At 40.8% G+C, this 25,893-nt stretch overlaps 1 protein-coding gene across 5 annotated transcripts in view; it reads left to right on the forward strand.

The window, feature by feature from the left end:
* The window catches only part of LOC117264829 (collagen alpha-1(XV) chain-like), a 94,451-nt gene that overhangs the window by 35,858 nt on the left and 32,700 nt on the right, over positions 1 to 25,893 (forward strand). For 4 of the 5 annotated variants that reach the window (XM_078162584.1, XM_078162585.1, XM_033639111.2 and 1 more), the window contains exons 3-5: positions 17,180 to 17,427; positions 17,531 to 17,701; positions 18,881 to 19,012. In XM_078162584.1, the coding sequence (XP_078018710.1) occupies positions 17,180 to 17,427; positions 17,531 to 17,701; positions 18,881 to 19,012 (551 nt within the window). The remainder of the gene's footprint in view (positions 1 to 17,179; positions 17,428 to 17,530; positions 17,702 to 18,880; positions 19,013 to 25,893) is intronic. The other variant, XM_078162586.1, reaches the window with a different exon arrangement.

The following is a 25,893-nucleotide window of genomic DNA, read 5'->3' on the forward strand; positions in this document are numbered from 1 at the left end:
GAGAAAGACCTTTTTGTTTAAGATGAAGACTGTTCGTGTTTGGCTGGAAACAGCCCCGAAAATTGCTGTTGCCAAACCCACCAGGCTCTATTTAAATAATCAGTAATTTCGTCTTTTTGAAACACACTTTATTCAGAGTTGACAGACACAAAATAAAACTCACAAAAACATCTTGGATGGTTCTTCTTTCCCCTGCCCCAACAATCACCAACTCTAGTTTGGTTGAAATAAACCCATAATTCACCTAGTTAGATGTGAATATATGCTGGCTCTATACACGCTAAAATTACTGTTTATTTAAATGCAATAGGGTTGGTTCAGCAATAGCGATTTCTGTTTCTAGTTAAATTAAAAGGATCTTATTCTCTAACAAAAAGATTTTTTTCTGTAGGGATCATTTCCATAAGTTGTCAGCTACTTAGAATAACAATTTGAGCCTGTCAGTGGCAAAAACTTTTAGTGAACTTAAACGATAGTGCGAAAATGCGCCGTGTGGTTTCTTTGCAGCCTTTCGCAATTGCTGTCTGCAGTCTCATTCAGTACTGGCCCAATTTCGAAAAAGCTGTTGCTTCTATTAGTCATTTAGACACAAAAACAAGAGAAAATAGTGTACAGGTTGAAAAATACTGAAGATATCCCAGTAATCAGTCTCCTCCAGCCATATCTTCTTGTATTCTTGTGTATCTCTAGGCCAACTAGGTTATACACCGTGATCGCTTCAGTGTGTTCTGGGTCTACCCTATCAATCAATCAATTTTATTTGTTACATGAAATAAGGCACAATTCCAGTGAGGTCTCTTCTCTGAGTTGGAGGTGCCTATAATACCTCAGAGAAGGCATGCTGGAGCCATCATGACCAGATGCCTGAACTTCTTTAATTGGGTCCTTTCCTTTATCATATTTACTTGTTACTAGGGCTGTACCCAAATATTCGGATATTCGAATATTCGTTTCTATGGGTAGGTATTTGTTATGAATATTTGGTATTTGATATTTGTTTTTTTTTATTTACTTTTTTTTTATTAAAAAATGCCATGAACGGATATTCAAATATTCGTTATAAATTCTGCCGAAGGTCCGAATGTTAAAAAATGGCATTCGGGACAGCCCTACTTGTTACCACTATCACATTCTTTGATTCACTACCAAGAACGCATTAGGGTTTGGATCATAGATAGACTAGCAATTTGAGAGCTTCATCTTCAGGAACAGGTTCTCTCCACAGCAACTACAGTAAAACAGGTGCATCACTGCTGATGCTGCACCTGTTGTGGTCACTAATAAGATCTTGAGCTTCTGAATCTCCTTCGCTTTTGGCGCCAACTTTCTCCCAACCTGCAATTGGCAATCTGATGACAACCACTTCATCCAGTCCATGTTGGAGGTCACAGCCCAATAAAGCCAACAAAACTACATCATTAAAAAGTAAAGTTGAGGTCACCAAACTGGACAGTTCTCAACTGCGCCTACAGTTCTGTCCATGAAAATCACAAACCACATCATTGACGAGGCCCATTATCTGTGCAATAACTCATCCCATCTCCTCACATCTGGGAGTCTCACTTGGTGGTTTCAATACTGCAGCTGGCATTAATAAGAATGAGACAGTGCGCACTACCTCATTTTGCTGTGGTGGGTACAGCGAGTCATTTCTTGGAGCAGAAATTGGCAAATTGAAGCTGAATAAGATTCACTTGTTCGACAAAAACACGAAGAGGTGTGTCTGTTTGGACCACAAATTGCAATGTGGTGTTCCCACTTAATTTCAAGACAGCGTCTGACAAATTGCAAGTGAAATGAATTCTTAAGAGTAGGTAGAAGTCAGTCATTTTCAGGGGATTGATTTTCAAGGGAGGGGTTGTCTCTGCAAGCATACCACATGCATAGGCTAGCATAGTGTTGTCGTTCTAATCATACAAATGCTATTATTGCTGTAAATACCTGATTAGTCGAAGAAGCATTGTTGTCAGTCTCTAAATGATTTCCTGAATATGTTTTGTAGATACTAACCACAGAGATTTGTATTACAGTCTGTGACCTCTGTGACCAAAGCCTCTTACCATCAGTTCTACATCCAGCTTATCATTTCCTGCCTGCAGGATCATGTATTATTTATACTGGTTTGGCTACTGTGGAATTTCCCTGAAAATGTTTAATGTTTGGGATTCATTTCCTTTTACCCGACGAGGTATTTGCATTTTTTTTAATTTTTTTTTTTTTTTTCTTTTCAGATCCTGGGAACTAATAGCTCTTGCCTGGATAATTAGACCTCTAGCACAGTGCTGAAGTTGCCCTTTGTGTCACTGGGGATCAGATATCTGTACTGGGGTTAACTGGGGACATGGGTAGAGTTTTGGTTGAGTCAGTCTTGGCTCTCAGATTTTGTAGAGCAGCACTACTGAGCCAAGAGCATAATATGTGATGGAAAGCTGATTGGTTATGAAATCCTGCAGATAGAATTTGGATGTGATTGGTGGTGGTGTTGTTGGTAACGGCAAATGATTGCAGACAAGGTTTTTTTTTCTTCTCCAGACAGTAACGATTGCACATTTCTGTGGTTCGTTTTCTCAGCAGCTGCATCAGGACTACTTTCTTTATACAACCACCCATTAAGAATGAATGCAGAGCGCATCTACTCAGCGTCAACTGATACATTCAGCATGCAGCAACAAAACAGGTTCTTGTGAGACTTATTTTTAAACAAAATTCTGTTATTTCAAAAGTTCCCAAATGTGACCTCATGAAGTTTGAGCAGGAAATACCCCGAAACTCCCTCATGGCCTGTTTGTTGGAGACTGATTGGCTCCTCAAATTAGCTCTGCATGCTTTTTTAACTGCCCTGATAAGCAAGGTCTATCAGAATCTGTTGGTGGCTTTGAAAGAGAGGAGAGGTAGAGCGACATTTAACCACATATAAATTAAAATACCTGTGGAAGTGTGCTTGGCTGTGTTCCAGCAGTGAGGATGGCGAGATTTGAAACAGCTTATTCAGATTCCCGTAAACCATCTGGTTCATCTCACAAGCAGTTGAAATTGAAATCGCAGTAAAAGCTGTTTCCATTTTATGGGATAATCAGCTGTACCGTGTTGTGTTGATGTCCTGTTGCAAGGCTATTAGAGCATGAAGTCATGTTGGCTTTATAGTGGAATATGTCGTTCGACTTTATGAGGGCTGCTGGAGCCAACTGTTTGCACTCAACCGTGTCACAGAAACAAACATTAAAATTGTATTTTTTTAGAATATCTGTTATGATCTTGTGTAGAAACTCAACTCTTTAATGAGTGTTTTTAAGAAGTCACTACAAACTCGATCAAAGGAATCTACTGTATCTTTGCATAAAGTGAGCTTCCCGGCATTCTGACTGTCTCTGGATTTAACCAAACGGAGAACAAGCCTCCTTTATACTCCTGCTTTACATTAAAGCTGCACCAGGTAACTTCCCACTTTGGAAACCCCTCATTGCAGCTCCACATATCTATTTGCATTTCCTAGTATATGAAGGACTCCATTGTGACTGTGCTTCCTAAGGATTAAATAGGTGTATCTAGGCTGGATTTTCATTCATCTTTGCAGCCATAACCTGTCTTTTAGGCTTAAAGTTACACCTTAATTACAGAAAATATATTAGTTGTATCTAGCAAAGCAAATAGTTTTGGTTTTGAGACACCAAATTAGAGACTCTTTTGGTAAAAAGTAGTTCCAAAAACAAACATTTGCTGTGAGTTCTGTTGATGTATTCAGGACTAGGCCTGTAATGTTAACTGCTTTTGTTGGATGATATATATGTTGTCCCAGAAATAATTATGATAAATGATAATATTGCCATTTTGAGACCATTTTATGACTGATATAATGATGATTGCATGATAATGCCTGCTTTTAAAGAGCAATGAATTTTAAATTTCTAACAATACTCAGACATTGGAATTGGAATTAAAAAAAAAAAACAATTTAAAAAAGTAAGACCTGTTATTACAAGAAATTATAAAAATATAGCAACTTATTGGAGTCAGTGATGCCTCAGTTACGAACAGACAACCTTAGCAAGGCTCCAGGACCACCACAGTTACCATTATGATCCAGCTGGTGTGCTGCAGTCGGCTCACGGAGATGAAGGGCCTGGGAGCCGGATGGTTGGCTGGTCTATTTACAGAGTGGAGGATGGAGTTGTTAAAGGGTAAAAGTACAAACAAACAGGGGTTGGCAAGTCAACAGCTATCAGAACTGTACATCTTCCACTTCAAAAGTGCAGCTGCAGGCCACTGGCAAGCTACACTGTCTCTTATTTGAAGTGTTGTTTTATTTTGCTTAGGACTTATGCAAGTAGGCATGGGTGGAGAGAAAATAAAGGGAGAATTGCTGCGCCCATAGTGATCGGAAAACCCTGCTTTTTATTCTGGCATCAGGTTGGCTAAAATGTGGTGACATTCTTACATAAACAAACACACATGTAGATACAATGGGCAATATTGAGGTGAGCCAAATGATCAAGGTCATGTCCATTTATAATACAATAAGTCGAGAACGTATATATATTGTGACAGGCCTATTCAGCACACAGACTGTAAAAAATAATGGAGGTAGCTACAGTGACAGCGCAATGGAGGAGCGAGGGGTGGATCTGACTGAAGAGACAAGGGCACTAACAGCAGATAGCCTGTCACTCAAAGTGGCCCGCCCTTAATTATGGGTAATTTCAAATCTTAATAAAATGTAAATGGGTGTGTTTAAAAAAAAGCTGTCATGAAGGGGGAAATTAGCTACAAAGATCATATTCGATTTTTTGTATCGGTTTATTTTTGCTGTAAAGTTGTGCATTTCAATATGGGGGTCTATGGGGATTGACTCGCTTCTGAAGCCAGCCTCAAGTGGCCATTAGAGGAACTGCAGTTTATGGCACTTCCATGTTGGCTTCATTTTTCAGCCCTCAAGGCTGTCACAAATAAAACTCCACACATTTCTATTGGGTGTGGTAGAAAGAGATATATGTCTCACAGTGTGGACAAATATAACAAAAAACAAAGCTATCTGCATGACTGCTGCTGGAAAGAGGCGAGAAAATCATTTTGTTTTTGATGTGGATGGACCCACCCTTTTAACAGTAGGGTGGATTTTCCCATACAAATCATTCTCAGCGCATCTTTGCAGTATTTGTCTCTGTGTGTTGCTCATATGGTTCAGTTTCTGCAGTAAGGTGCTTGCAACACCATGCAATCTGATTCTCCCACTGGGATCAATAAATGGGTGCATAATGAATCACAAACTGTCTGTTTTAGATCAAACTTTTCTGAGAAGCTGCATCAAATTGAGCAAATCTGGTAGCTTGCTGACTTGGAGACATTCTTCATGTGTTAGATTGTCTCTCAATGCACACAGGACTCAGACTCCTATCTTAGCATCACATTCCTAACATACAGGAGAGCCACATGCACAGGTGCTGCCTCATTCCTAAAATATAAGAATCCCTCATTTCTACTTAAGCAATGACCGTCACATTCAAATGATACACTTTTTTGTTTCATCTTTTGGAGAGTCCAAAGAATGAGACAGTGGGACATGTGAATATATCATTCAGTGGACCTGGGCAGAGTGCTTATATAACTGATAATGAAAATATACTTTGCAAACTGTTTAGCACTTTTAGAAATCCACAGAGTTCAGAGAGATTATAAAAATATACATTTTGAGGGTGAGAATTAGATTTACTGGCATCGGCAGTGAAATCTTGCCCACGTTTTTGGACACTCAAATAACATTTGTATTGTTTAACCAAAGTGTGACGTCTTCCTTAGGTCAGAAACACATCATTAATAGAGTGCTTGACGTTTCTTTATATGCTACGCTGACATGGGCAAGCTTAATCTCTGCTGTCAAACATGCATCCAAGTGAAGAAAAAAGTCCCTTTGTTTGTGACATCACCCCGAAAAAGATCCATTCATGGCTGAGCTAAGTGCTGGGAGTCTTTGATCACAGTGAGAGTGTTAACACTCGGCTTTGCTCTGCTTTACTTAATGACTGCGCTGACTTTAGCGCTTTAGCTCAACACCAACAGAGCAGCTTTGTACTAAATGGGAGGCCTGTATCCTCACCTGGTCACACACATGCGTGTGTAGGTTCACAAGTTAAATACACAGGCTGTGTGGTCTCAGCAATTTACCCAGAACTTCCTGCTTTTCACTGCAGCACATGGCTGACATCACCTCTGCGCTGTCAATCAAACACTGCGAGCCTCTGAATGAAAGGATGTGAGGAGGCTTGTTTGTCTACCTGAAGAAAAGATTTGAGGCCCTCAGAGCTAATCTGTAGTTGTAGAAGGCAACATAATAGAAAGGAAATCCCTGTTTGAGTCTTGATTATCTATCACAGCTGGTTATTTATTTAAATTTACTTAAGCGTATATCTGAAGGAGACATCTGGTTATCTGCAGTTAGCCTCCTCAGAAATAAACAGATGTTTAATGACTGGTGTGGTCCGCAGCTTCTTACAGAACATGGTCTTTTATGTTTTAGCCTATTAACTGCAAATCAAATGTGCCTGACAATAATCAGTTTCAAAGTTATACATGCTGATGATTCATTTTCTACGGTCAAAGCAGCCATTAGGTATAATCAAATTCACATTAACTTTTTGTTGGTTATATGTTTTTGTCAAAGCAAGTTATTGTTGCCTGGTGTTGCAATTGTTAGCAGGTGCTTTCCCCGCTGTTGCATTCAGGGATAATCAGACACTCAGTATTTCAAATTTACATTCAGCTGGCAAGAATAAAACGTTTATGCAAGAAATGATAAGATCACAGTGTTATTACAGCTGTGTTTCCATTTTATTTGTCGTCTTGGTTTAATTCTCAGTGCTGACTCAAACCAAGATAATGACATGAAAAGGGACGGTTTATGCTTTTTCTTCATTTTCTGTCATATAAGAAAATATTACAAAGATGGATGTTCATATTAAATGTAGCCAAAGTTAAAAATCATGAGGTAAGTGTATGTTTAAGTCATCCCTCAGAGCAAAAACCTCAGGCTTCAGACTGTCAGTTTCCAACTGTTTTTTATACCTTCGTGACAAGCTGATGTCAGCTCATGACAGATTTTATATGGTCCAGGCATGCTACTGCAGGTGTTTACATTACATAGTCTACACTGCTACATGTAGCTACATGCTGACATCAGGGAAACATGTAGTCTCTGTTGCTGGTCCTATAAATTTCTCCCCAGTTTCAGATCATATTCCTGCTGCAACATGTCTGGTTGTGTTAAGAAGCTTTGATTGGTGATTTTTCACAGCAGACAGTGCTGTAATACACAGTCATTTGCAGGCTGCAAATACACTGCTACATGTAGCTACATGCTAATGTCAGGGAAACATGTAATCTTGGTTGCGGAAGTTGTTAATTTAACCCAGATTTTGCATTATGTTCCTGCTGAAACATGTCTTTTTGATTTTCGAAGCTTTCATTAATGATTTTTAATGCTGGAAAGTGCAACTATTCTTTGTCACAGTCATACCCTGGCTGCGGTGATCGCGCAGAGACGCCTAGATGCGGCAGTCCCGGGAGCACATGTGTTTTTTTCTAGGATAGCAAAGGCGTAATTTACCCTACTCTGCCTTAATCTGCCTCTGATTGTCTTACCTCGACATTCTTACCCTACTCCCTACCAATCCCACTCCTTTTGCTGCTACCTAACCAACCCAAGCAACAAAGGCAACAAGTACTAGCCAATCAGAGGCAGGGTAAAGCAGGTCATGCCTTCGCTATTCTTTGAAAGGCGAATTTGCATCCTGGAAACACCTACCAATCAGAGCACACTGGGGTTTTTTGGGAGGCAGGGGTTTGAAGAAACAGAGCGTTTCAGACAGAGGGTGAATACATATGCTCCAGCACAGACATTATGAGGAAAATAAAGTAATTTTTGAACATCAAAGCATGTAAACATTTTCTAGCAGAAACCCAAAATACAAGCATGAACCAGAAAATGAACATATTAGGTCCTCTTTAACATTGTTGGGCAGATTCGCTTTAATACAAGTTTAAAGTTTCAGTCAATCAAGCTTAGACATGTTTCGGAGCAGATGAGGTTACACAGTGAGACGGGCCCTTGGAGAGTGAAGAGTGTGTTTGTAAGATGTGGTGTGACCACAGCCACAGAGGATTTGCTGTGTAACCATGAGGTTTAGCATCTCCAGATACTTGGATAAAGTTTATGAGCCATTTGTTCTGGTCCGTTGTGCTTAAACAAAGTTTTGTGCATGTGTGTAAATAATTATGTGTGTGTGTGTGTGTGCGCGCGCGCACATACGGAGTCGCACTCGCTGCAAAGCATGTTCCTATCTGAGTATCTGTGATGTGGAGCTATGGATGATTGAGGTTTGATTAGATTCTCAGTCTCTCATTAGATTTGACAGCTCATTACAAACTGCTGTGGACTGACTGACAGCTGAGCGACTTTGGCCGGCTCCATTTAGAGCTGTCCAAATACTGTGTCCATCATCACCACATTATTATGACCTTCCTTTTTTTTTTCTTTCTTTCTAGTTAAGCCCCAATACTGTATCTTTACATCTTAGCCAAGTCCGAGGAAAAAGCACATTTTCCAGTCCAAAACTGGAGCTGAACTTGAGCTGTCATATGGTATACACCTTAGCTCATCCTACAGGGCCCATGATCCCTGTCATGTGTCCAAAACCTGGAAAACTCCTGCAGTTTCTATCAGTGACACTGAACTTAAAATCACCTGTTTCATTACATGTTCTGCACAGTGTCTATGTGTGTATTTGTGCATCAGTATATGAGTCATTGAGTGTATTCTATTAGGTGTACCTCCTCAAGTAAAAAGATGATATCAGTAGTGGTGCACAAAGAGCTTTGCTCTGTGTGACTCAGCATTTTGTTGATTTGTTTATGTGTGCATTGAATGCTGTGGTGTTTTTATTCATCTGTTTTCACTCCAGCTGAACTGCAGTTGTACTATTGTACAGTTTATCTTAGTATTTATCCCCAGGAGGGCATATTTTGGAGCAGTAATTTATGTATTTACTGAAACAGTTATGTAGATCAGCCCTTGCAGTAGTCTCTTTAGGAATGTACTGTATGTTAATATACTTCATACTTACAAAATAAACTGCCTTTTTGATGTTAGGATAGTCACTTTTTTACCATAGTCTAAACATCTTTGAAATGAAGATGACTTGGCCACTAACAGTAACAGCTCAGGGTTCATAACAGTCATACATGTTCCATCCTATATTCACCAAAACCAGTGTAACCTGTGCAGATACTGTGTGCTGTCAGTCACTTTATTAAAAAGGTCTTTTTCTTACAAAAGAAGAGAGGCTGCCCTATTGTGAAATGGCAATCCTCGTGTCTTTCAAGTGATTCTTATGTAAGAGCAGGGCACTGCACTTTCTGCTATTCATAACCGTCTGGATTTTGCCATAACTATGTGTCACACAGGGACTTTCTCAGTCAGAGACAGACTCCCAAAACACACTGACCCATTTAAGAAACAGCCCTGCGGAGACGGCAGTGTTGAGATCAACTGTTGCTCATTTTGGAAAGAGAGCAGGCATGCAAACACTAGATACCCTGTAAACAGACACAGTGGCAGACACACACACACACTCATACAGCACAATGAACCTGTTCACTTAAGTTTGTCTTATGTGGGGAAAACTGCAGTTGTTTATGTAGGAACAGGAAAGAATAGTCATCTATCATTAGTGTTTGATTTACATTTTTCTTCAACATAACTTCTTCTACTTTAAATAGTGATTTCTTTTCCTATATTGCAGCCAGTCCCAGTGCTTCACGGTCTGCTGAAGCTACCGTCAGTGGAGACATCAATTTCTGAGTTTTCATATGCTGTATTTTTTCACAAAAAGAAGTGATTTGTCTTTGTTTCTGAGCTGCTGACACTAAAATCTTACAGATTTGCTATGTATATGGAGAATAATTTCTTATGCAGAACAAAGGGAGGAACAAGCTCTACTCACTTCCTTTGTAATTAAGATCAATCCTAAAACACCCTTTGCCCCCAACACTTAGCCCTACCGTTCCGTATTGCGCATTCAAGCCAACCAGTTAACCTAAACTGCATGTGTTTGGACTGTAGGAGGAAGCCGGAGAGCGCAGAGAAAACCCACACTGACATTCGGAGAACATGCAGCTTCACACAGATGTCATGAAGCAGTGTTGCTTTGGATTTGATGACTTGTTTGATCGATTGGTAGCTGGAAACTTAAGTTTTGAATGAATCGCTAACATCATGCTTTTCTTTCTCCATCAGATAACTGGGGAATGTCATTGTAATAATACGACTATAGCCATAATGGCGTTTGTTTATGTAAACATGGTCGACAACTACTGATGACATATCAAGGGTTGTCCCATTTCATAGGGGAATTCTCTTTCAGGGGGCAAAGGGGAACTCAAAATTGAGGCGTAGGGGTGAAAATAAGAAATGCAATTGGGCCAAACATCTGAAATTCTTGAGGTTGCGACCAGCCAGGAGCAAAAGTCCATATAAATCAGATTTTAGGTGGGCAGATTTCCTTCCTGTTCCTATTTGTAGTTTGCAAAAGTCTTCTACACACAGACATTTTAGGCTCTGCCTTCTTCATTTGTTCTCTGAAGTGATGTCACACAACATCAGAATAACAATATGGTGCCAGAAATGGTGATAGATTTGACCACTGATTTCTTTTCTTTGCTGTCCATTAAATATCTTGCTTTCTCAATTTACACCAAATGCCCTCCCGTTATTTGGGAATACTGTTAAGTACTGTAACATTAAATCTGTTGTCACTATGTGTCTGCATTAGAATCAAAGGTTAAACTCATTGCCATGTATTATATCAGCCCATTGTTCAACACATCTTCCTCTTCCCAAGAAAAGGGAGTTCACCTCACTAAAGCCAGTGGTATTCCTCAGTGACTCAAAGACTTAATCACATGGCAGCATCTTGTTCTTCATTTATACACCTTGAAGTTATTACTGTGAACACGAGCTGGAGGACATGTACTGTATCTCCCAAGCCTCCCTCATCTCCTCTGCTCCCTCCCTTGCCTTGTTCCAGTGCAGGTGGTGTTCAGACTCAGCCAAGCCTGATTACACAGAGAAGTCACACCCTGACCCGAATTACTCACAAGTTTCTCATAGCTGACAGCTCCATGCTTGGGGATGTTTTACATTTTTACCACTCTGCTTTCATTATTCACAGTATTTTTGAGATGAGAACATTTTTTAAATCAGCAGTAGAGCCACATTATTCAACATGATCAGCTGACAAATATGTTGTTGGGGTGATGCATGACAAAGGGTAAACACTGATTTGGCGAAGCTTTCTCAGGTTCCTGCTGCATCATGAGAACTTCAGAGAGTGTTTTAGTTTCCATGGTGATGTATCCAGCTGTTAAGTCTCTGACCCAGTGGAGAAACATCTGCAGTGATGTCACTTTCAGGCAAAGACGGAGTGAAGTGACAGGCTGAGCTGTGGGAATGTTGGCCGACACACTTTGGCAGGACTTTACTTGTGACAACACAGGGGAGGTATAGCGTCTAGTGGCGAGGCGGCCAACAGGCTAATCACTGATTTCTGATTCCAGGTTTCTCTGGAATCAGAAATGGGTTAAAGATTATTTGGAAAATATGTCTTAGAGCTTGTTTTAGCTTGCTTAGATTTCACTGCGTCAGACTAATAAAATGAGTTTCTGGTACTTGAAAAAGTTACAAAAAAAGTGCTTGTACTGTAGCACTGAACATACTCTTTTGTCTCTATAACATCTAGCTTTTGTTACTATGGAATTTTAAGACACTTACTCTAAAGGCCAAAACACAGTGATGGCAAATGCCACACATCAAAAAACACACTCGTATTATTTTGAATGTACAACCCTCCACCGGCAGCAGCTAGACATGCAACGGCTCTCCTGGACACTCCGCCCCACAGCACTTTGCGTCACTGTCCTATTTCCAACCTCCCCACCCCCGGAATAAATGCATTTTTTTCCCCCACTCGCTCTCGGCCTGTTCATACCAGCTCCTGTAGCAGCTCTTCTTCTCTGCTCCCGTAGCAGCTCGACTCCTCTCCTCACCATGAATGTATAAAGTGAACACTGTTGCTGTTGCTGTGTCTCGTGTGTGGCAAAGACTGGATGACAAGAGACTTCTTGTTGAGGTTGAGAAATATCCTGAGCTAAACAACCCATAATCCAGACATTATAAAGACAATGGCCAAAAGTATATTATTATATATTGCCTGGTGAGTCATAGCTCTGGAGATCGGCTCTTCTGGTGAGAAACCACGTTTAATAAGGGGCTTCCAGACATGATTTTAAGCTAATGCAGAGGTTGAAGAGGTACAGATCTTTAAGTAAAAGTAGTAATAACTTGGCGTGGTCGTCTGTTGACGAGCTGCAGTGCGACGCGTCCAGTGTGTGCTATGGGCAGCACTTGACGCGACGTGTGAGGCAGCGCCGATGTGTTTTCAGCTCAAGTCAGTTTGGACAAAATCATCTTCTTGATCTCAGTCACATCCAGATTTTGGCTCTACTTATGTAAAAAAAAACAAAAAACAAAAAAAAAACAGGCTTATATAAGACCACATTCTGCAAAATCTGAAAAACATCCATTTCTTACGGCCGGGCTCCACCGGCTGCAAACGGAAGCGTCACGTCAGCGTAGCGTCGCGGCGTATTCATTTGGGCTCCACTGACTGCGTACGGAAGCGACACGTAGAGAAGCCAGCGGGGTTGTTTACCGTTTGCCGAGCCGAGAGGCTGCATGTAGGCTGCATTTTCCACCTAAGTTATTACATATATTTGAGTTACCTACAAGTTTACTGTACTGTTTGTCATCTACTGGCTTTCAAATGTCCGCCACAGACATTTACACAATGTCACGGATAAACATGGGTAAATGCAAAAATCATCACATATCACCTCTGATAATGGTTTATTCATTTAAAAACACATTGTGCTTGTTTAGCACACTATTTCATGTAGTTTTTATCTGCTGGAGGGTCGCGTAGGGGATCGTTGCACGACAAAAATAGAAGAGCCGCATAAAATAGAGAGTTTTCGCGCGGCAGATGGGGGTTGTCGTGCCACTCCCGTTGCCAGTGGAGCCGCTGTAATTGATTAACAGGGGGGCGAGCTGCTACGGGACTTGCGCTGCAGACGTGTCACACCGCTGACATGCCCGGTGGAGCCTGGCCGTTACTGTTTTGGCCCTCTGTTCACAATAAGCTCATGTTTTCTCACACCCAAATGGAGCTTTCAAAGACACTGTCCTTAGTAGATAAATTTAAAGATTCCTACTTTGTGAGGTGAGTGATGAAAACTGAGCTTTTGGAGCCGATTCATCCCTCCTGACAATCGGAGGAGAAATTTGATTTGTGGCCTTGGTCTGTACCGATGTTCGGTCCAGATTAACTGGTGATGTGAGACGTTTACAGATCCAGTCTTAAACCTCCCACACTGCTCACAGGCTTATCGGGCCAGCCCTAATAATTTAAAGCAGATTTGGCATTTAAGAGTTTGAATTTGGATGATTACAGTTTATGATTACATCAGTACGGAACAGCTGACAGTGGTGCCAAGCAGTCATAAACATTCTTGAGATTAGCTAGCAATCAACTGTTGATAGATATTAAAACTGACAGTACCACATCTCCCCACCTATTTTTTTCATCAGACTTGTATACGTTTCTGCCTTTGTTTTCATTCATTTCATTTTTACAACAAGATGTTGCACCACGTCAGGCTTCATTTTGTTTACATCTGTTTCCCTGTGAGCTCACATGAGGTGCTACATTGCTTCCTCTGGCATGATAATCTTAATATCCTGTGGTGTGTGATGTGCCATTTCTTTCAAATCTTTTAGTGTGTGGATGTTTAAGATTAGAGAAAAAACTTCTGTGAAGTTTCTCCCTGTGCGTGATGTGACCGATTCCTAGGATTATAAAACTCCTGTAGTCTGAGCCTGGCTTAAGACCATGTCCACACTAAACCCTGAAAATCGCACTTCCATTTCTTTCCATTTGGCCTTCTGTCCACAATAAGCAGATGCTTTTTCACACCCAAACACAGCTGTCCAAAAACACTTAGTGGATAAATTTGAAAAAGCCTGCATCGCATTTTAGTGTGAGTGAGGAAAACAAAGCTTTTGGATACTCAAGTAACAACGATTTTCTGACCAAGAGATGAGGAAAAAGAGCGATGTATTGTTTTACAGTATCAATCTGAATAGAGACCTTTACAAAAACTACCTGAAAACGCACATCATTGTCAGGTTTAGTTTTCTGTGGATGCATTCAGATAAAGTCTGTGGAAAAAGAACAGCTATAAAACCACAACTGTAACATCCAGTTACTGCTGGCTAAAACAAATACAATCCAGTATTTTTTATTTTCACAGTATCCCAGAGAACAAATGCAACTCTGAACTACAATCCAGCTCAGTTACAGTGTGGAGCTAGAGTGGAGGTTATACAGCAGAACAGTGTGGGTTGCACTTCATTGTTATTTTTTAATTGCCACAGTCTGTAGGGGTTTCAGTCCAATTAATGCATGGGGGAAGGAGTGTGTCTCTGTTCCTGTGGGGAGCCTAACTGGCCACACACACACACACACACACACACACACACACTGCACTCATGGAAGTCTTAATGTTTCCACTCTCCATCTAACTCTCTGTTTCTCTTTTCCCCACTCTTTTTGTCTTTGTCAGTCCTTCACACACATGCACGCACACACACACACACACACACACGCCACAAGGTAAGCCTAATTTACAGGAGCTGCCACTGCGCAGCACGTGTGTATTAGTCTAACCTAATGCCTTCCAGATGCCCTGCCTCTTTACCCCGCTGTTCATACGCTCTAAAAGAACAGACGATTGTTCCAGGGGTCGTCCCACTAAGGAGAACCAGGTGTGGATGGGACTTTGTGTGTGTTTTCATGTGTGTGTGACAGAGAGAGAGCGAGAGGAGGAGAGAAGAGATGTTGTGGTACAGTAGGTGGGCATTCACAAAGTGCTTGTCTGTCTGCCGGGGAGAGAATCAGAGCACACGCTGTCTGGCCTGCTCAAAGACTTGTGAATGTAAGTGTGTATGCATGACAGACTGAAAGAGGAGAAGGCAATTGTGCATTCAGCCGTGCATACAGTAATGGTAAGATGACATGGGTGGGGGCTTTAAACAGATGGAAGACCCCTTCTTACCCTCTTGGCAAACTTTATGGGGTGTATCTGACATGTTGTCAAACTTCAAAATATCTTAAGACAGCAAGGAGGATTGCTGCAACCTCAAAATGATCCAGAGTGCTCTTGGTTCACAGCTGACCTTGACTGTAAACTCTAACTCCATGTTCAAAGTAAAATTAATATGAATAAAATATATATATTAGGAACGGTTCATAATGTCATAAAATATGTATCCATTTACCTCAGCAACTTTCCTACATTTATTTTTACAGTCTCATAGCAAAAGAAAAGATAAATCATGAGATGACTGGATGTCCCACACTGTGTGAACTGTGGAATGCTTTAATTTCTAGGATAACATATCATTCCTCTGACCCATGGCTAGATTAACCCACTAGGGGGCCCCGGGGCAAAAATGAGCTGTAGGTCGACCCCTGCCTCCCTACGGATTGTGTACTCTGTCACCTTCAAGTATCCATCAAACACAGAGCACACAGCACACTGCGCATAGCTGGAGGCCTTATTATGTTTTGTCTAGCCATAGATACCAACTGGGGCTGCTGCTGCCTGGCTTTAGGTTTACTGTGTATCAAATCAGTTTGTATAAGCACAAATTTCGAAACGAAAATCAATTTAAAACACCCTTAAAGGAACAGCTTGAAATTTTTTAAGTGGGGTTGTAAGAGGTACTTATTTGTATTAAAAGTTTGGAGAAGCAGGCTAAAGTGCCACCATAGCAGCTAAGCAATCTACGGGGGGGGGGGGGGGGGGGGGGTGGCAGCAGCAAATTGTATTTTAACCACTAAAAAAACGGCCCACCTAAAAATAAAAAAAAAACAAAAAACAAAAAAAAAAAATCAAAAACAGCTATATTCAAAAGATTTTCACCGCTTTATCTTATCGTCAAACAGCCCTTTCCGAAGAAGAACTGAATTGAAAGTAAAACTTATCTATGCTCCCTTCAAAGCTAGACTCCATTGAAAAAATGAGTAGTTTTACCTTGCTGAACACAGGAGTTGCTGATCTACTGCTCCCTTGATCAGTTAGTTAGTTTGTATTATTGTGTGACTTTGGTGTTTTAGAAGGTTAGCTCAGATTCACCAAAGTCACATAATAACACCAACAAACTATGATTGAGGCAGCAGTAGACCAGCAACACCTGGTAAATTACTGTTTTTGTCAATGAGTCCGGTGGCTTTGAGGAGAGCGATATAATCGTTTAACTACCCCGTTGGAACGGGCTGTGTGATGGCAAGGTAAAGCGGTGGAAATATTGTTGATATAATGTACACTTCAATTGATATTGTTGTTGTTGTTTTTTTAAGTTGCTAAAATACGTTTTGCTTCTGCCCCTATCTACAACAATACATTGCTTTCAGGCGGTATTCCTGCCTGCTTCTCCAATGTTGGAAATTGCCACAAACAAACTGACACATTGCAGACCTGAGGCTTTTGCAGCCCATTGAGGGCTCCTTTTCTTTGTCCTTTGCGAAGTACAAACCTTGGAACCTGGATATGTAGGCCTATTGTAATTTACTACAGTGTGGTTAGAAAAGGGTGTTCATTCATAATTCATTATTCAGAAATTAAAGGATTTTTGCTTCACTTGAGAAGATTACTAAAGACGATGGGGAGCCCTGGGTGCATGTGCTCCCAGACAAACAGGATTTGTCATACATCATTGATACACTAATTGCAGTGATTGAGATAAAAGAGGCTCTTGGCACTAATAGAAAGCAAATGCATGAAATGCCATGTTCTGCTCTGATGGAGTTCAGTTAACCCGTCGACACCATGTTGTTTCCATATGGTCATATGGCAGCAATCAGTCTGTTTGATGAGTTTTGCAGCTCAGTTTATTTTGTTTGGTAAAGGTGTCAGTAGGCCAGTGATGCACTCTCTGATTCACTTGGCTGCATGAGATATTTATTTTATTTTCCCCTCCACTAACACGGTTTCCGTGTTTATTTTTTTGCAGACCGTGGTTCTCAGGGAGCCTTGGACCTGACTGAGTTGATCGGCGTCCCCCTTCCTCCCTCCGTCTCCTTTGTCACAGGTTTCGAGGGTTACCCCGCCTACAGCTTCGGCCCGGATGCCAACGTGGGACGCCTTACAAAGTCATTCATCCCCGACCCATTCTACTATGACTTTGCCATCACGGTCACAGCTAAACCCACCACACGGCGTGGTGGTGTGCTGTTCGCCATTACAGATGCTTACCAAAAGGTAAACAACGTAAACCCTTTTTCCCCCACTCCTCTATAGCACAAACTTTTCTGCCACATACACAACAGAAAGTAAATGATTTTCTACTTTCACTTTTTGTAAGATTGTACACCTAGGTGTAGCATTGTCTGAGGTGGAGGATGGTTCCCAGAGAGTCATATTGTACTACACCGACCCAGGAACGAGAGGTGGGACACAGGAAGCAGCTTCCTTCAAAATGGGAGACCTGACAGGGAGATGGGCGAGGTTTACCCTGACGGCACAGGGAGCAGAGGTGGGTGTGCTGTGCTCGATTACTTTGTTTGAGTATGGATTCTATGTGTGTCATTTTGACATTGACAAATTATAACAATAATTATTTTAGAACAAAACAGGCTGGATCTACTTATTTCTGCACTAAAATTGTTAGAAAATAAGGATATTGCATGTCAGTGAATTTTTTGGCCATTGCCAGTACGTTAATTAGCAAAATTTCCTCATTATGTTAATAGAAAACATCATTTGCTCCGCATTACATTTCCCTCAAAACCTATATGCTGTTTCAAATTAGCTGTATATTAATGTAATTTCTAGGAGACAGGGCTGGCTCAGGATGTCATTACTCCACTGTAAGTTTACAAAGCAAAGAGTGGTTTGTTGGTACAGTATATTAATGCTCTGAATGCAGCATACAGAACCTTTAAAGTTTTCAGTTTCTCACAGTGGAAAAATCTTCTTTGCACGCAACAACAGAATTTAAGGAAACTGTGGTACTACCGTTAATACATGTTTATGGAAATTCTATTGGGGCACAAGCATTATGATCCATGCAAATAATAATAAATAAATAATAATAATGCTGTCATGTTTCCAACATGCTAAAAACAGCCAGACACTGTTGTCAACAGCAAACAGGTGCAGATAGTATATTTTATTTCCACTTCTTTCAGCCAATTTAGTACACTAAGGAGTATTTGCAGCAGCAGGGCGGTGAAAGTAGGACTGACCTAAACTGAACTACAATGTCTGTGCACTGTAATGAAGGAACATGTCAGCCAGTGCAGCAATATGGCTTATGGATGTGTGTTTTTGATAGTTTTTGGGCAGTAACAAAGCTCTATGGCACCAGTAAGATGTGTTAATCAGGCTTTGGCTGCACATACAGTATTTGTTTTTGGGTTAAATTTACTTAAAACAAAATGTCACCAGGCATATCCTGTAACAGTATTCTGATGTGGGTTTTGGGTCTGTGTGTAGTAGGAGAATCCTACACAGGACTATTAAATAGGCCACATGTGGCTCTTTTATCTTTGACAGTTGTATATTTATTATGTGAGGATGTTGTCATAAAATCAAGCTAAGCTTAGATCATATCTCACTTTATATTTAACTGTGGAGACTAAAGTCTCTTCCACAGATCCTGATGTTATCAGTAGCTGGAAATAACTAAGTGTGTGTGCTCTTGTGACCTCAGGTGCGTCTCTACATGGACTGTGAGGAATACCACCGGGTTGCCTTCTCCAGGAGCCCTCAGCCTCTGACCTTCGAGGCCAGCTCAGGGATCTTCGTGGGGAACGCTGGGGGTACTGGCCTGGCGAGGTTTGTGGTGAGTCTGGATGGGACTGCTGCACTTAACTCCTTTGCATCTGTGCACATGATCCCCTCTCGCATCAAGAGCACTTTATAATTTTCCTGTTCTGCTTCTCGGCTATCAGCCCTGCACGAGAGCTTGCATTCCTAATGTCAGTTGGGTTTGGATCGATGGTTTGGGAATAGATGTCAAATCCATCGCCAGTCGCAGAAACAAACGTGGCGTTTGGGCGGTTGCCTAGTTTACATTTGAGACATGAGCACAATAGTCTTTGTTGGCAGCTTTATGACCGCCACAGGAGACAAGGAATGAATGACCACATGTGTTTATGAGCACTGCTTTATCCTGTGAGAGCTCATAAATGACAAGCTGTATGTGATTTACATTTTTGGAACACAGCTGATCTCTCATCCGAGTCTCTCATCTTGGATGACTTACACTGTGAGCGCCAATTCTTTAATTTGAAAGAGGCGAATCAAACAATACAGTAGTAAGGGTGCGAGGGTGGAGGTTATAGTTAATGCAGTTGTTAAAAATATCCCTGTGTGGTGATAATGAGGGTGTGTGACAGAGAAGTGCTGAGAAATCACATCCAGGCGAAGAGGTAGTATCACATGCGATGCTGCATTCTGCTCTCAGTGCTCTTGTAAATAAAAAATAAACCAGTAAATGCTTCAGCACTTTCCTCCCAATCATCTCCGATTTGCTCTGTTTGCCTCAGTGTAACAGGAGGGATGATGAGGAGAAAATAGTTCAGTGTAATGGGAATACCACTCATTTATGTGCTATATGCATGAGTTGGTATTTATATGAGCCAAAGAATGTATCTGAATTTTCAATTTTATCAAGATGTTAAATCTGAAACGTGTCCAAAGCATTGTGAGAATATAAAGTGTTAAAAAGAGAAGAGCTAAGCACATATTATAAAGCATGCAACTAATTCTTTCTCTGAATAAATCAGCTAGTGGCCAGTGGCTAAACTAGAAAAATACATGACCTGTGACCTTAAAAACTCCTCTTTTCCTCCTGATCTGCTGTTATACAACTTCATGTCAGGACAAACTACAAGAAGTTTAGTTTCCAAGACAGTGGAAAGAAGTTCTTATTGCTTTTTCCCTCTCATTAAGGTTTTATTAGAGAAATCTGAGGAGAGTTTCAAAGAAATCCAACGAGCCAGGGAGGTGAGGAAAGTGTGTTTATTCAGGAATTTTCCCCATTTTGTTGCTGGAGCAATTTATGAAAAAGGTCTCTGTGCCTACTGTAGTTGAAAACCAACTCTGACGTGGGTGTTTACATCAGGAAGAGCTTGAGTTTCATTTCAGACCAAAATCACTGGTCATTTTAAAATGATTCCGTTCACATTATATCTTTACCTGATAGAACAAAAGTGATAAATGCATGCACAGAAAGGTTTAATTTTATCTTGGAGCGTTTGTTTTGACTGACTCCAAAGAATGACTTTTATTGACTTTTTATTTGCTTGGTGGGGTAGCAGGGATGCTGGACAAATAATAAAGACGACAGGAAGTTTTTATTTCCTATAGTACTATAATTAAATTAAGTAAAATTCTAATTAACTTGGATTTAATATTATTTTATCCCATGAGTCTTAGCCACTGGCATTCTGTCAAAGCCCCATGGGAAAAATATCTTTTGTTGGATCTTTGCTGAGATACCAATTTATTTGAAATAAAGCCTTCATAAGTAAAAACTCACAGCATTAAAGGAATAGTGGGCAGTTTTTTCAGTTTTCAATCACCTGCTGGCTCTGGCATCAAAGCATCAAATCATGCTTTAAAAAGTTAATTATCATCATTTTTCCAAAGCACTCATTACCTGCAGCAACTGTGAGCAATTTCTCTGGACTACCTCAAATTTCTCTCAGACTGAGGAGCGACTTTAAGTGCTAAAATACTTTGTGATTTTTTTAAGATAGGACTGATGTGTTACTTACTTTAGGACTCCAAACTCAACCAGTTAAAGAAGGACTTCATCCAGAAAATTACTATTTATGTATCAATAACTCACCTTGTGTTCTGTTGTGTTCTCTGTTGTTGTGAAGAAAACTTTTTTTTTCTTGTTTGCCTCCATGGTGAATGAAGAATCCAAAAAAGGAGAAATTCTAGATGAATTGGAGTAAATGGGGTCTGTCCTTAATAGCAGTAAAACGATACAAAAATCAACATTTACAAACTCTTATACAACTTGTGCAGTATAATCAAAGGCTCATTTATCTAGACATATGCTCAGTACTTCCTTAACACATGCATTTTTGCTATGACCTTACTATTTCAAACTGAACTGAAAGGGAAACTTATTTTTATTGTCTTTTTACTCTCAATTGACAAAGACATTTTTACGTGTTGATCACAAGAGCTGCTGGTCGACCGCTGCAGTTTTGCTATTGTTGAAGCGGACCCCTATGACTTCATTTCATCAAGAATATTCTCTGCTTTTGGATTCTCCTTTCACCAGAGGCATACAAGAAAAACAGTTTTCCTCCCAAGTTCAAGGTTATATGGGGTGAGTAATTACTATACAAGTGGTTGTTTGGCAGATAAAGTATTCCTTTAAGAGCTACTTCAAGCCTCAGGATGCTTTGTGAATACAGTCCTTGGTGTCCAGTTATCAGAAAATGAAAGATGTCTGGTGACTGGTTCAGACACCTGCCAGCCATCAGAAACAAGTATTTTGAGCTGACATGATACAAAAGACATTAAAAATGACACCATGGATCAAGGGATAGCCCTCACACCTGCATGCAACAGCAGAAAATCACAAGGGTACCTCTCCTGTGCGGCAGAAAACCCTATGAGGTCAACACTGCTCAAGAGTTAAAGCTCCAGTATGGCCATCATGAGCTGTAAGACATCACCCAGAGGCCCTCCACAGCCTTTTCTTTCCTATCTCTTGCCAAAAGCTCCATCTCTTTCCCTACTCCCTTCTCTCTCTTCACACAGTCTTTCCTCCCCTCTCAGACAAAGAGGACCCGTACTGACTGTCGAGTTCCAGCTGTTCTGTGTTTGAACTGGCAGCTCCGTCGGAGATCTTCCATGTCTTCCCAGGGAGAGCAATAACAGCCACGCAGCAGCAGTAGCTCTCTGCAGCAGTACACTCAAACACAGCTTCACATGAACACACATGCAAACAAACATACTAAAATATCTTCTCCGACACTGACTTGTTCACTCATATTTTTGCTTTCCTTGGTGTCACTGAAACACACCCCATGCTGAGTGTTGGAAAATGTTTGTGTGTGGCTGGCACTGTCTGTGCGTGTCTGTGTGAATTTACTGTAGAAGCAGAGAGAAAGAGGGGGTGTGCAGACTGTTTCTTGAGTTTTCTGATTCTCCACGAGCAACTGACTGTGTTTTACGACCCATAACATTGAGGAAAAACACTGTCAGATATGATTATATTCAAGTTGTGTGCACGTGTGTTGAGTTTTTCTGGCGAATTTAAGCATGCAGCTATTGAGTTATATAAATGCTGGATGCAGATATGATAACTGCAACTTGCTTTCGTATCCTGCCAAAAAAAGTTGGATTGTCCTGTTGCAGGTGCAGAAGTCTTGTTTTTGGCTTTTCAGATGGGCATATTTTGACTATTTTGCAGAGTTGCCAATTAAAGTTCAGTTCAAACATCAGCTTTGTTCAATGTTAATGTTGGAGTGAACACTGAAAATATGCTGATGTCTGACTGCTCTGAATAACAGTCTTTAAAACGCTTAGTTAATAAAATAATAGTTATCTAATATTATCACTTTACAGCTCACAAGGCATGCTACTCTCTGTTGTAATCAAATTAACCTGTGACACCTTGTGGCATAAAGAAACACACACATACACAAAGCCAGCAGCAGCAGCTAGAGTGACCTGCTTCGTGTTGCTTTGGCAACAACATTTTCCTCAGCATGGTGCCAGCCAGCAGCTGCAGACGCAGAGCGGCACCTTAGAAGTACTTAACCTTTTTTCTGAGCCATCCCTGACATCTCAAAAACTCCTGAGTACCGGCCTGTGGACACTGACCAGAATGCAGAACACACACCAACAATCTTCACTCATATCCAAGACTGCCATCAAGTAGAGCTCAGCAGAGGTGTAATGAAACAAAGTAAAGTGTGGCTTCTGGGTATACCTCATCCACCACTGGAGCTCAGTTGTGTTGTGTCACTTTTTCCCCACAAAGGTCACTTTATGAAAGGAAGTTGTGGCTCAGGAGGTGTAGAAGGTCATCTATAAACCAGAAGATCAGCAGTTTGACACTGATTCTTCAGTCAGCACATTGAAGTTTCCTTGGGCAAGATACTGAACATGAAATTGCGTATGCTTAACTGATGAGCAGGTGGCACCTTGTGTGATAGCCTCGGCTGCCAGTGCTACACAAATGCAACTTTATTTACCAAATTTATACCAGAGGTGGGGGAAAAATCACTTCTTAGGTGCATCTGATTGTTTCTTGAAAACCTTCGCTTGAAAATCCAATTCCTGACATTTTTTGATTGCTTCGTAATAATTTTGTGAGACCCGGCTGTATGTTCCTTTCGGCTGAACCAATTGGATGGTGAAATGTAACGGACGTAAAATATGTGCATCGTGTATACTTTCTAAGTCAGGCTGCTGCTTGAGTTTTGGTGAGGATGGCTGAGCATGAGCAACTGCAGATAAATACAAGCTGAGCAATACCTCATGGCTTATAAGCTAGGCTTTGGAAGCATTTTAGCTTCTCTATAGTTGAAGGGGAAAAAGGACTTGGACAAGAGCCACACTGTATGCAAGTAAATTTGTTTATTTTAATTGTCGATCATTACAAATTTGCTATTTTTATCCTACTTTTTGTTGGTTAGTCCACATATATACAGTACAGTCTTCCAGAGAAACAGATCCCATTTAGTCCAATGTTGAAAACAAAACTCCAGTAGCATGTATGAAGTAGAGGTTTACACTGGCCAGGTCAGAGTTCCCAAACAAACTAGAAACCACTTTGTTTCTCTTCTAGGATGTTAAAATCCAGGGTAAATAGAAAGAAAATGTGCTTCTCAACATTTAAACCAAATAAATTGTTCTGGTTGTGGTTTACCTCATCCTATGGTTTCTATTTTCTTTCCTTCCTTTACTTTATAACTTTTTGAAGTTATGGAAATACCTCATGTAGGTGGGAAATCTAAAAGAAATCAGCGGAAAGTGCTCGACTATATGCATAGAATATAAAACCTTAAGAACATAACAAAAGATGAACAGAGCCTGCGGGAGTAGACGAGTCCAACTTCTACTTAGACAGCTGTATTGGCTGTATTGTTGTCTTTTCGTTGTATAAGTTAACCAGTTTCCCAATCTTTTTCAAATTGACCTTCATTCATCTGTATCCTGTATGTAAGCTTCTCCGTCACCTCAATATCATCTATGATGGCCAGCCAGTTCTTTTCGGCGGCAAGGAGGATAATCACACAGTGAGAAAAACATAAATCACGTATAGAAGTCAAACGTTTTGATGTGCAAAGATGCATCGATAATTTTTTCGCAGCCCTCTGAATCTGAATTGAAACATGAGGTGCCTGGAGATTCTGACCACTAATTGAGAGCAGTCTAAACAAATACCAGAGTCATCAGTGTGGCTCCAGATTCCCACGAAACATGACTGGCCCTCTTTTGCTTGACAGACCGATTGTGTGGTCTCATGTCCAGAAACTGAGACTCTAACAGAGCTGCAGTAAGCCCTCTGACAGTTATAACCTTATCTATCAAATGGGGTAGCTTTGTAGCAGAACAGATCCACTCCACATCTGGTAAACCGAACCTGCTGATTAGTAGAAGATAACACCACATGTGGTGTGACCGTTGAAGCCAAACCACTTGTGTATGAAGCAAACTACTACTAGTTTATTCCCAAATTGTAGGTCAGGTCAGATTATAGATCTCCTGCTAACCGTCATTACGTGTGTTGGTGAGTCTCTGTTTTGTATCAAGAGACTTCCAAGAGAGTGTTTGGATGCAGTCATCTGTGTTACAGGCTCATTTGTGTGTCTTAGCAAGCTTTTTATGATGCAACTATAAATGTGTCACTCAGCAGCCTGGCACTGACAAACCCTCACACTCCCTTCAAGAGTTTACATTTATGTAATTAAAAAGTTTTGCACAGTGACCATCTGAAACTGTTCACCCACAGGAACTCACACACTAAAATGATTGAAGGAAGCGGAAACAATTGCGTGGCACATTTTCTGTTTACTTCTGATGTGTTGTTTACTGCACAAACAGATGTATCTGATTTGGTTGCAACCCCTTAACTCACATCCACCCATTCGGTCTCTTGCTCTCTATTCTCCCCCTCCATCTCTATTTCTCACTCCTTCACCATTACATTTCACAGGCCGTGCTTCCTTCCATTAAAAACAGGTGTTTGTCCTCTGGCTTGAACTGAATATCAACAAACTTGGCTGAAATTGCCTGTAGCAAGTCTTTACTGATCTAATAAGAGGACAGGCCCACTGCCTCTCAGATCTAATCTACCAGATGCATGTGTGCACACACTCGTGCATGCACTAAATAATTGGAAAGCATATCTTCCTCCTTCAGATGAAGTGGGACTCTTTTATCATTGGCAAACAACGGTTGCATACATCAGACGTTCCCACTAAAAAGGGTTTAAAACTCTTGTGATAGCTTGTCAGAATAGTGACACTAGTGAACAGAGCTGCCAGACTTTTGCGTGGTCACAGGGCATTTGTTACGGTATTTAACTGGGATACACTGGGTATATTAACACTTGTGTAGTGATAACCTGATGCTCAGTGCTGGGGGTAATGTGTCACTGTGATCACATTACATTTGTCTCCACCACAGTCATCTAACACCTTACTGTTCCTTATTTCAGTAATCACATTGCAGCTACTCATT

This window comes from Epinephelus lanceolatus, chromosome 20, assembly GCF_041903045.1.
Source record: "Epinephelus lanceolatus isolate andai-2023 chromosome 20, ASM4190304v1, whole genome shotgun sequence".
Taxonomy (NCBI): Eukaryota; Metazoa; Chordata; class Actinopteri; order Perciformes; family Serranidae; genus Epinephelus; species Epinephelus lanceolatus.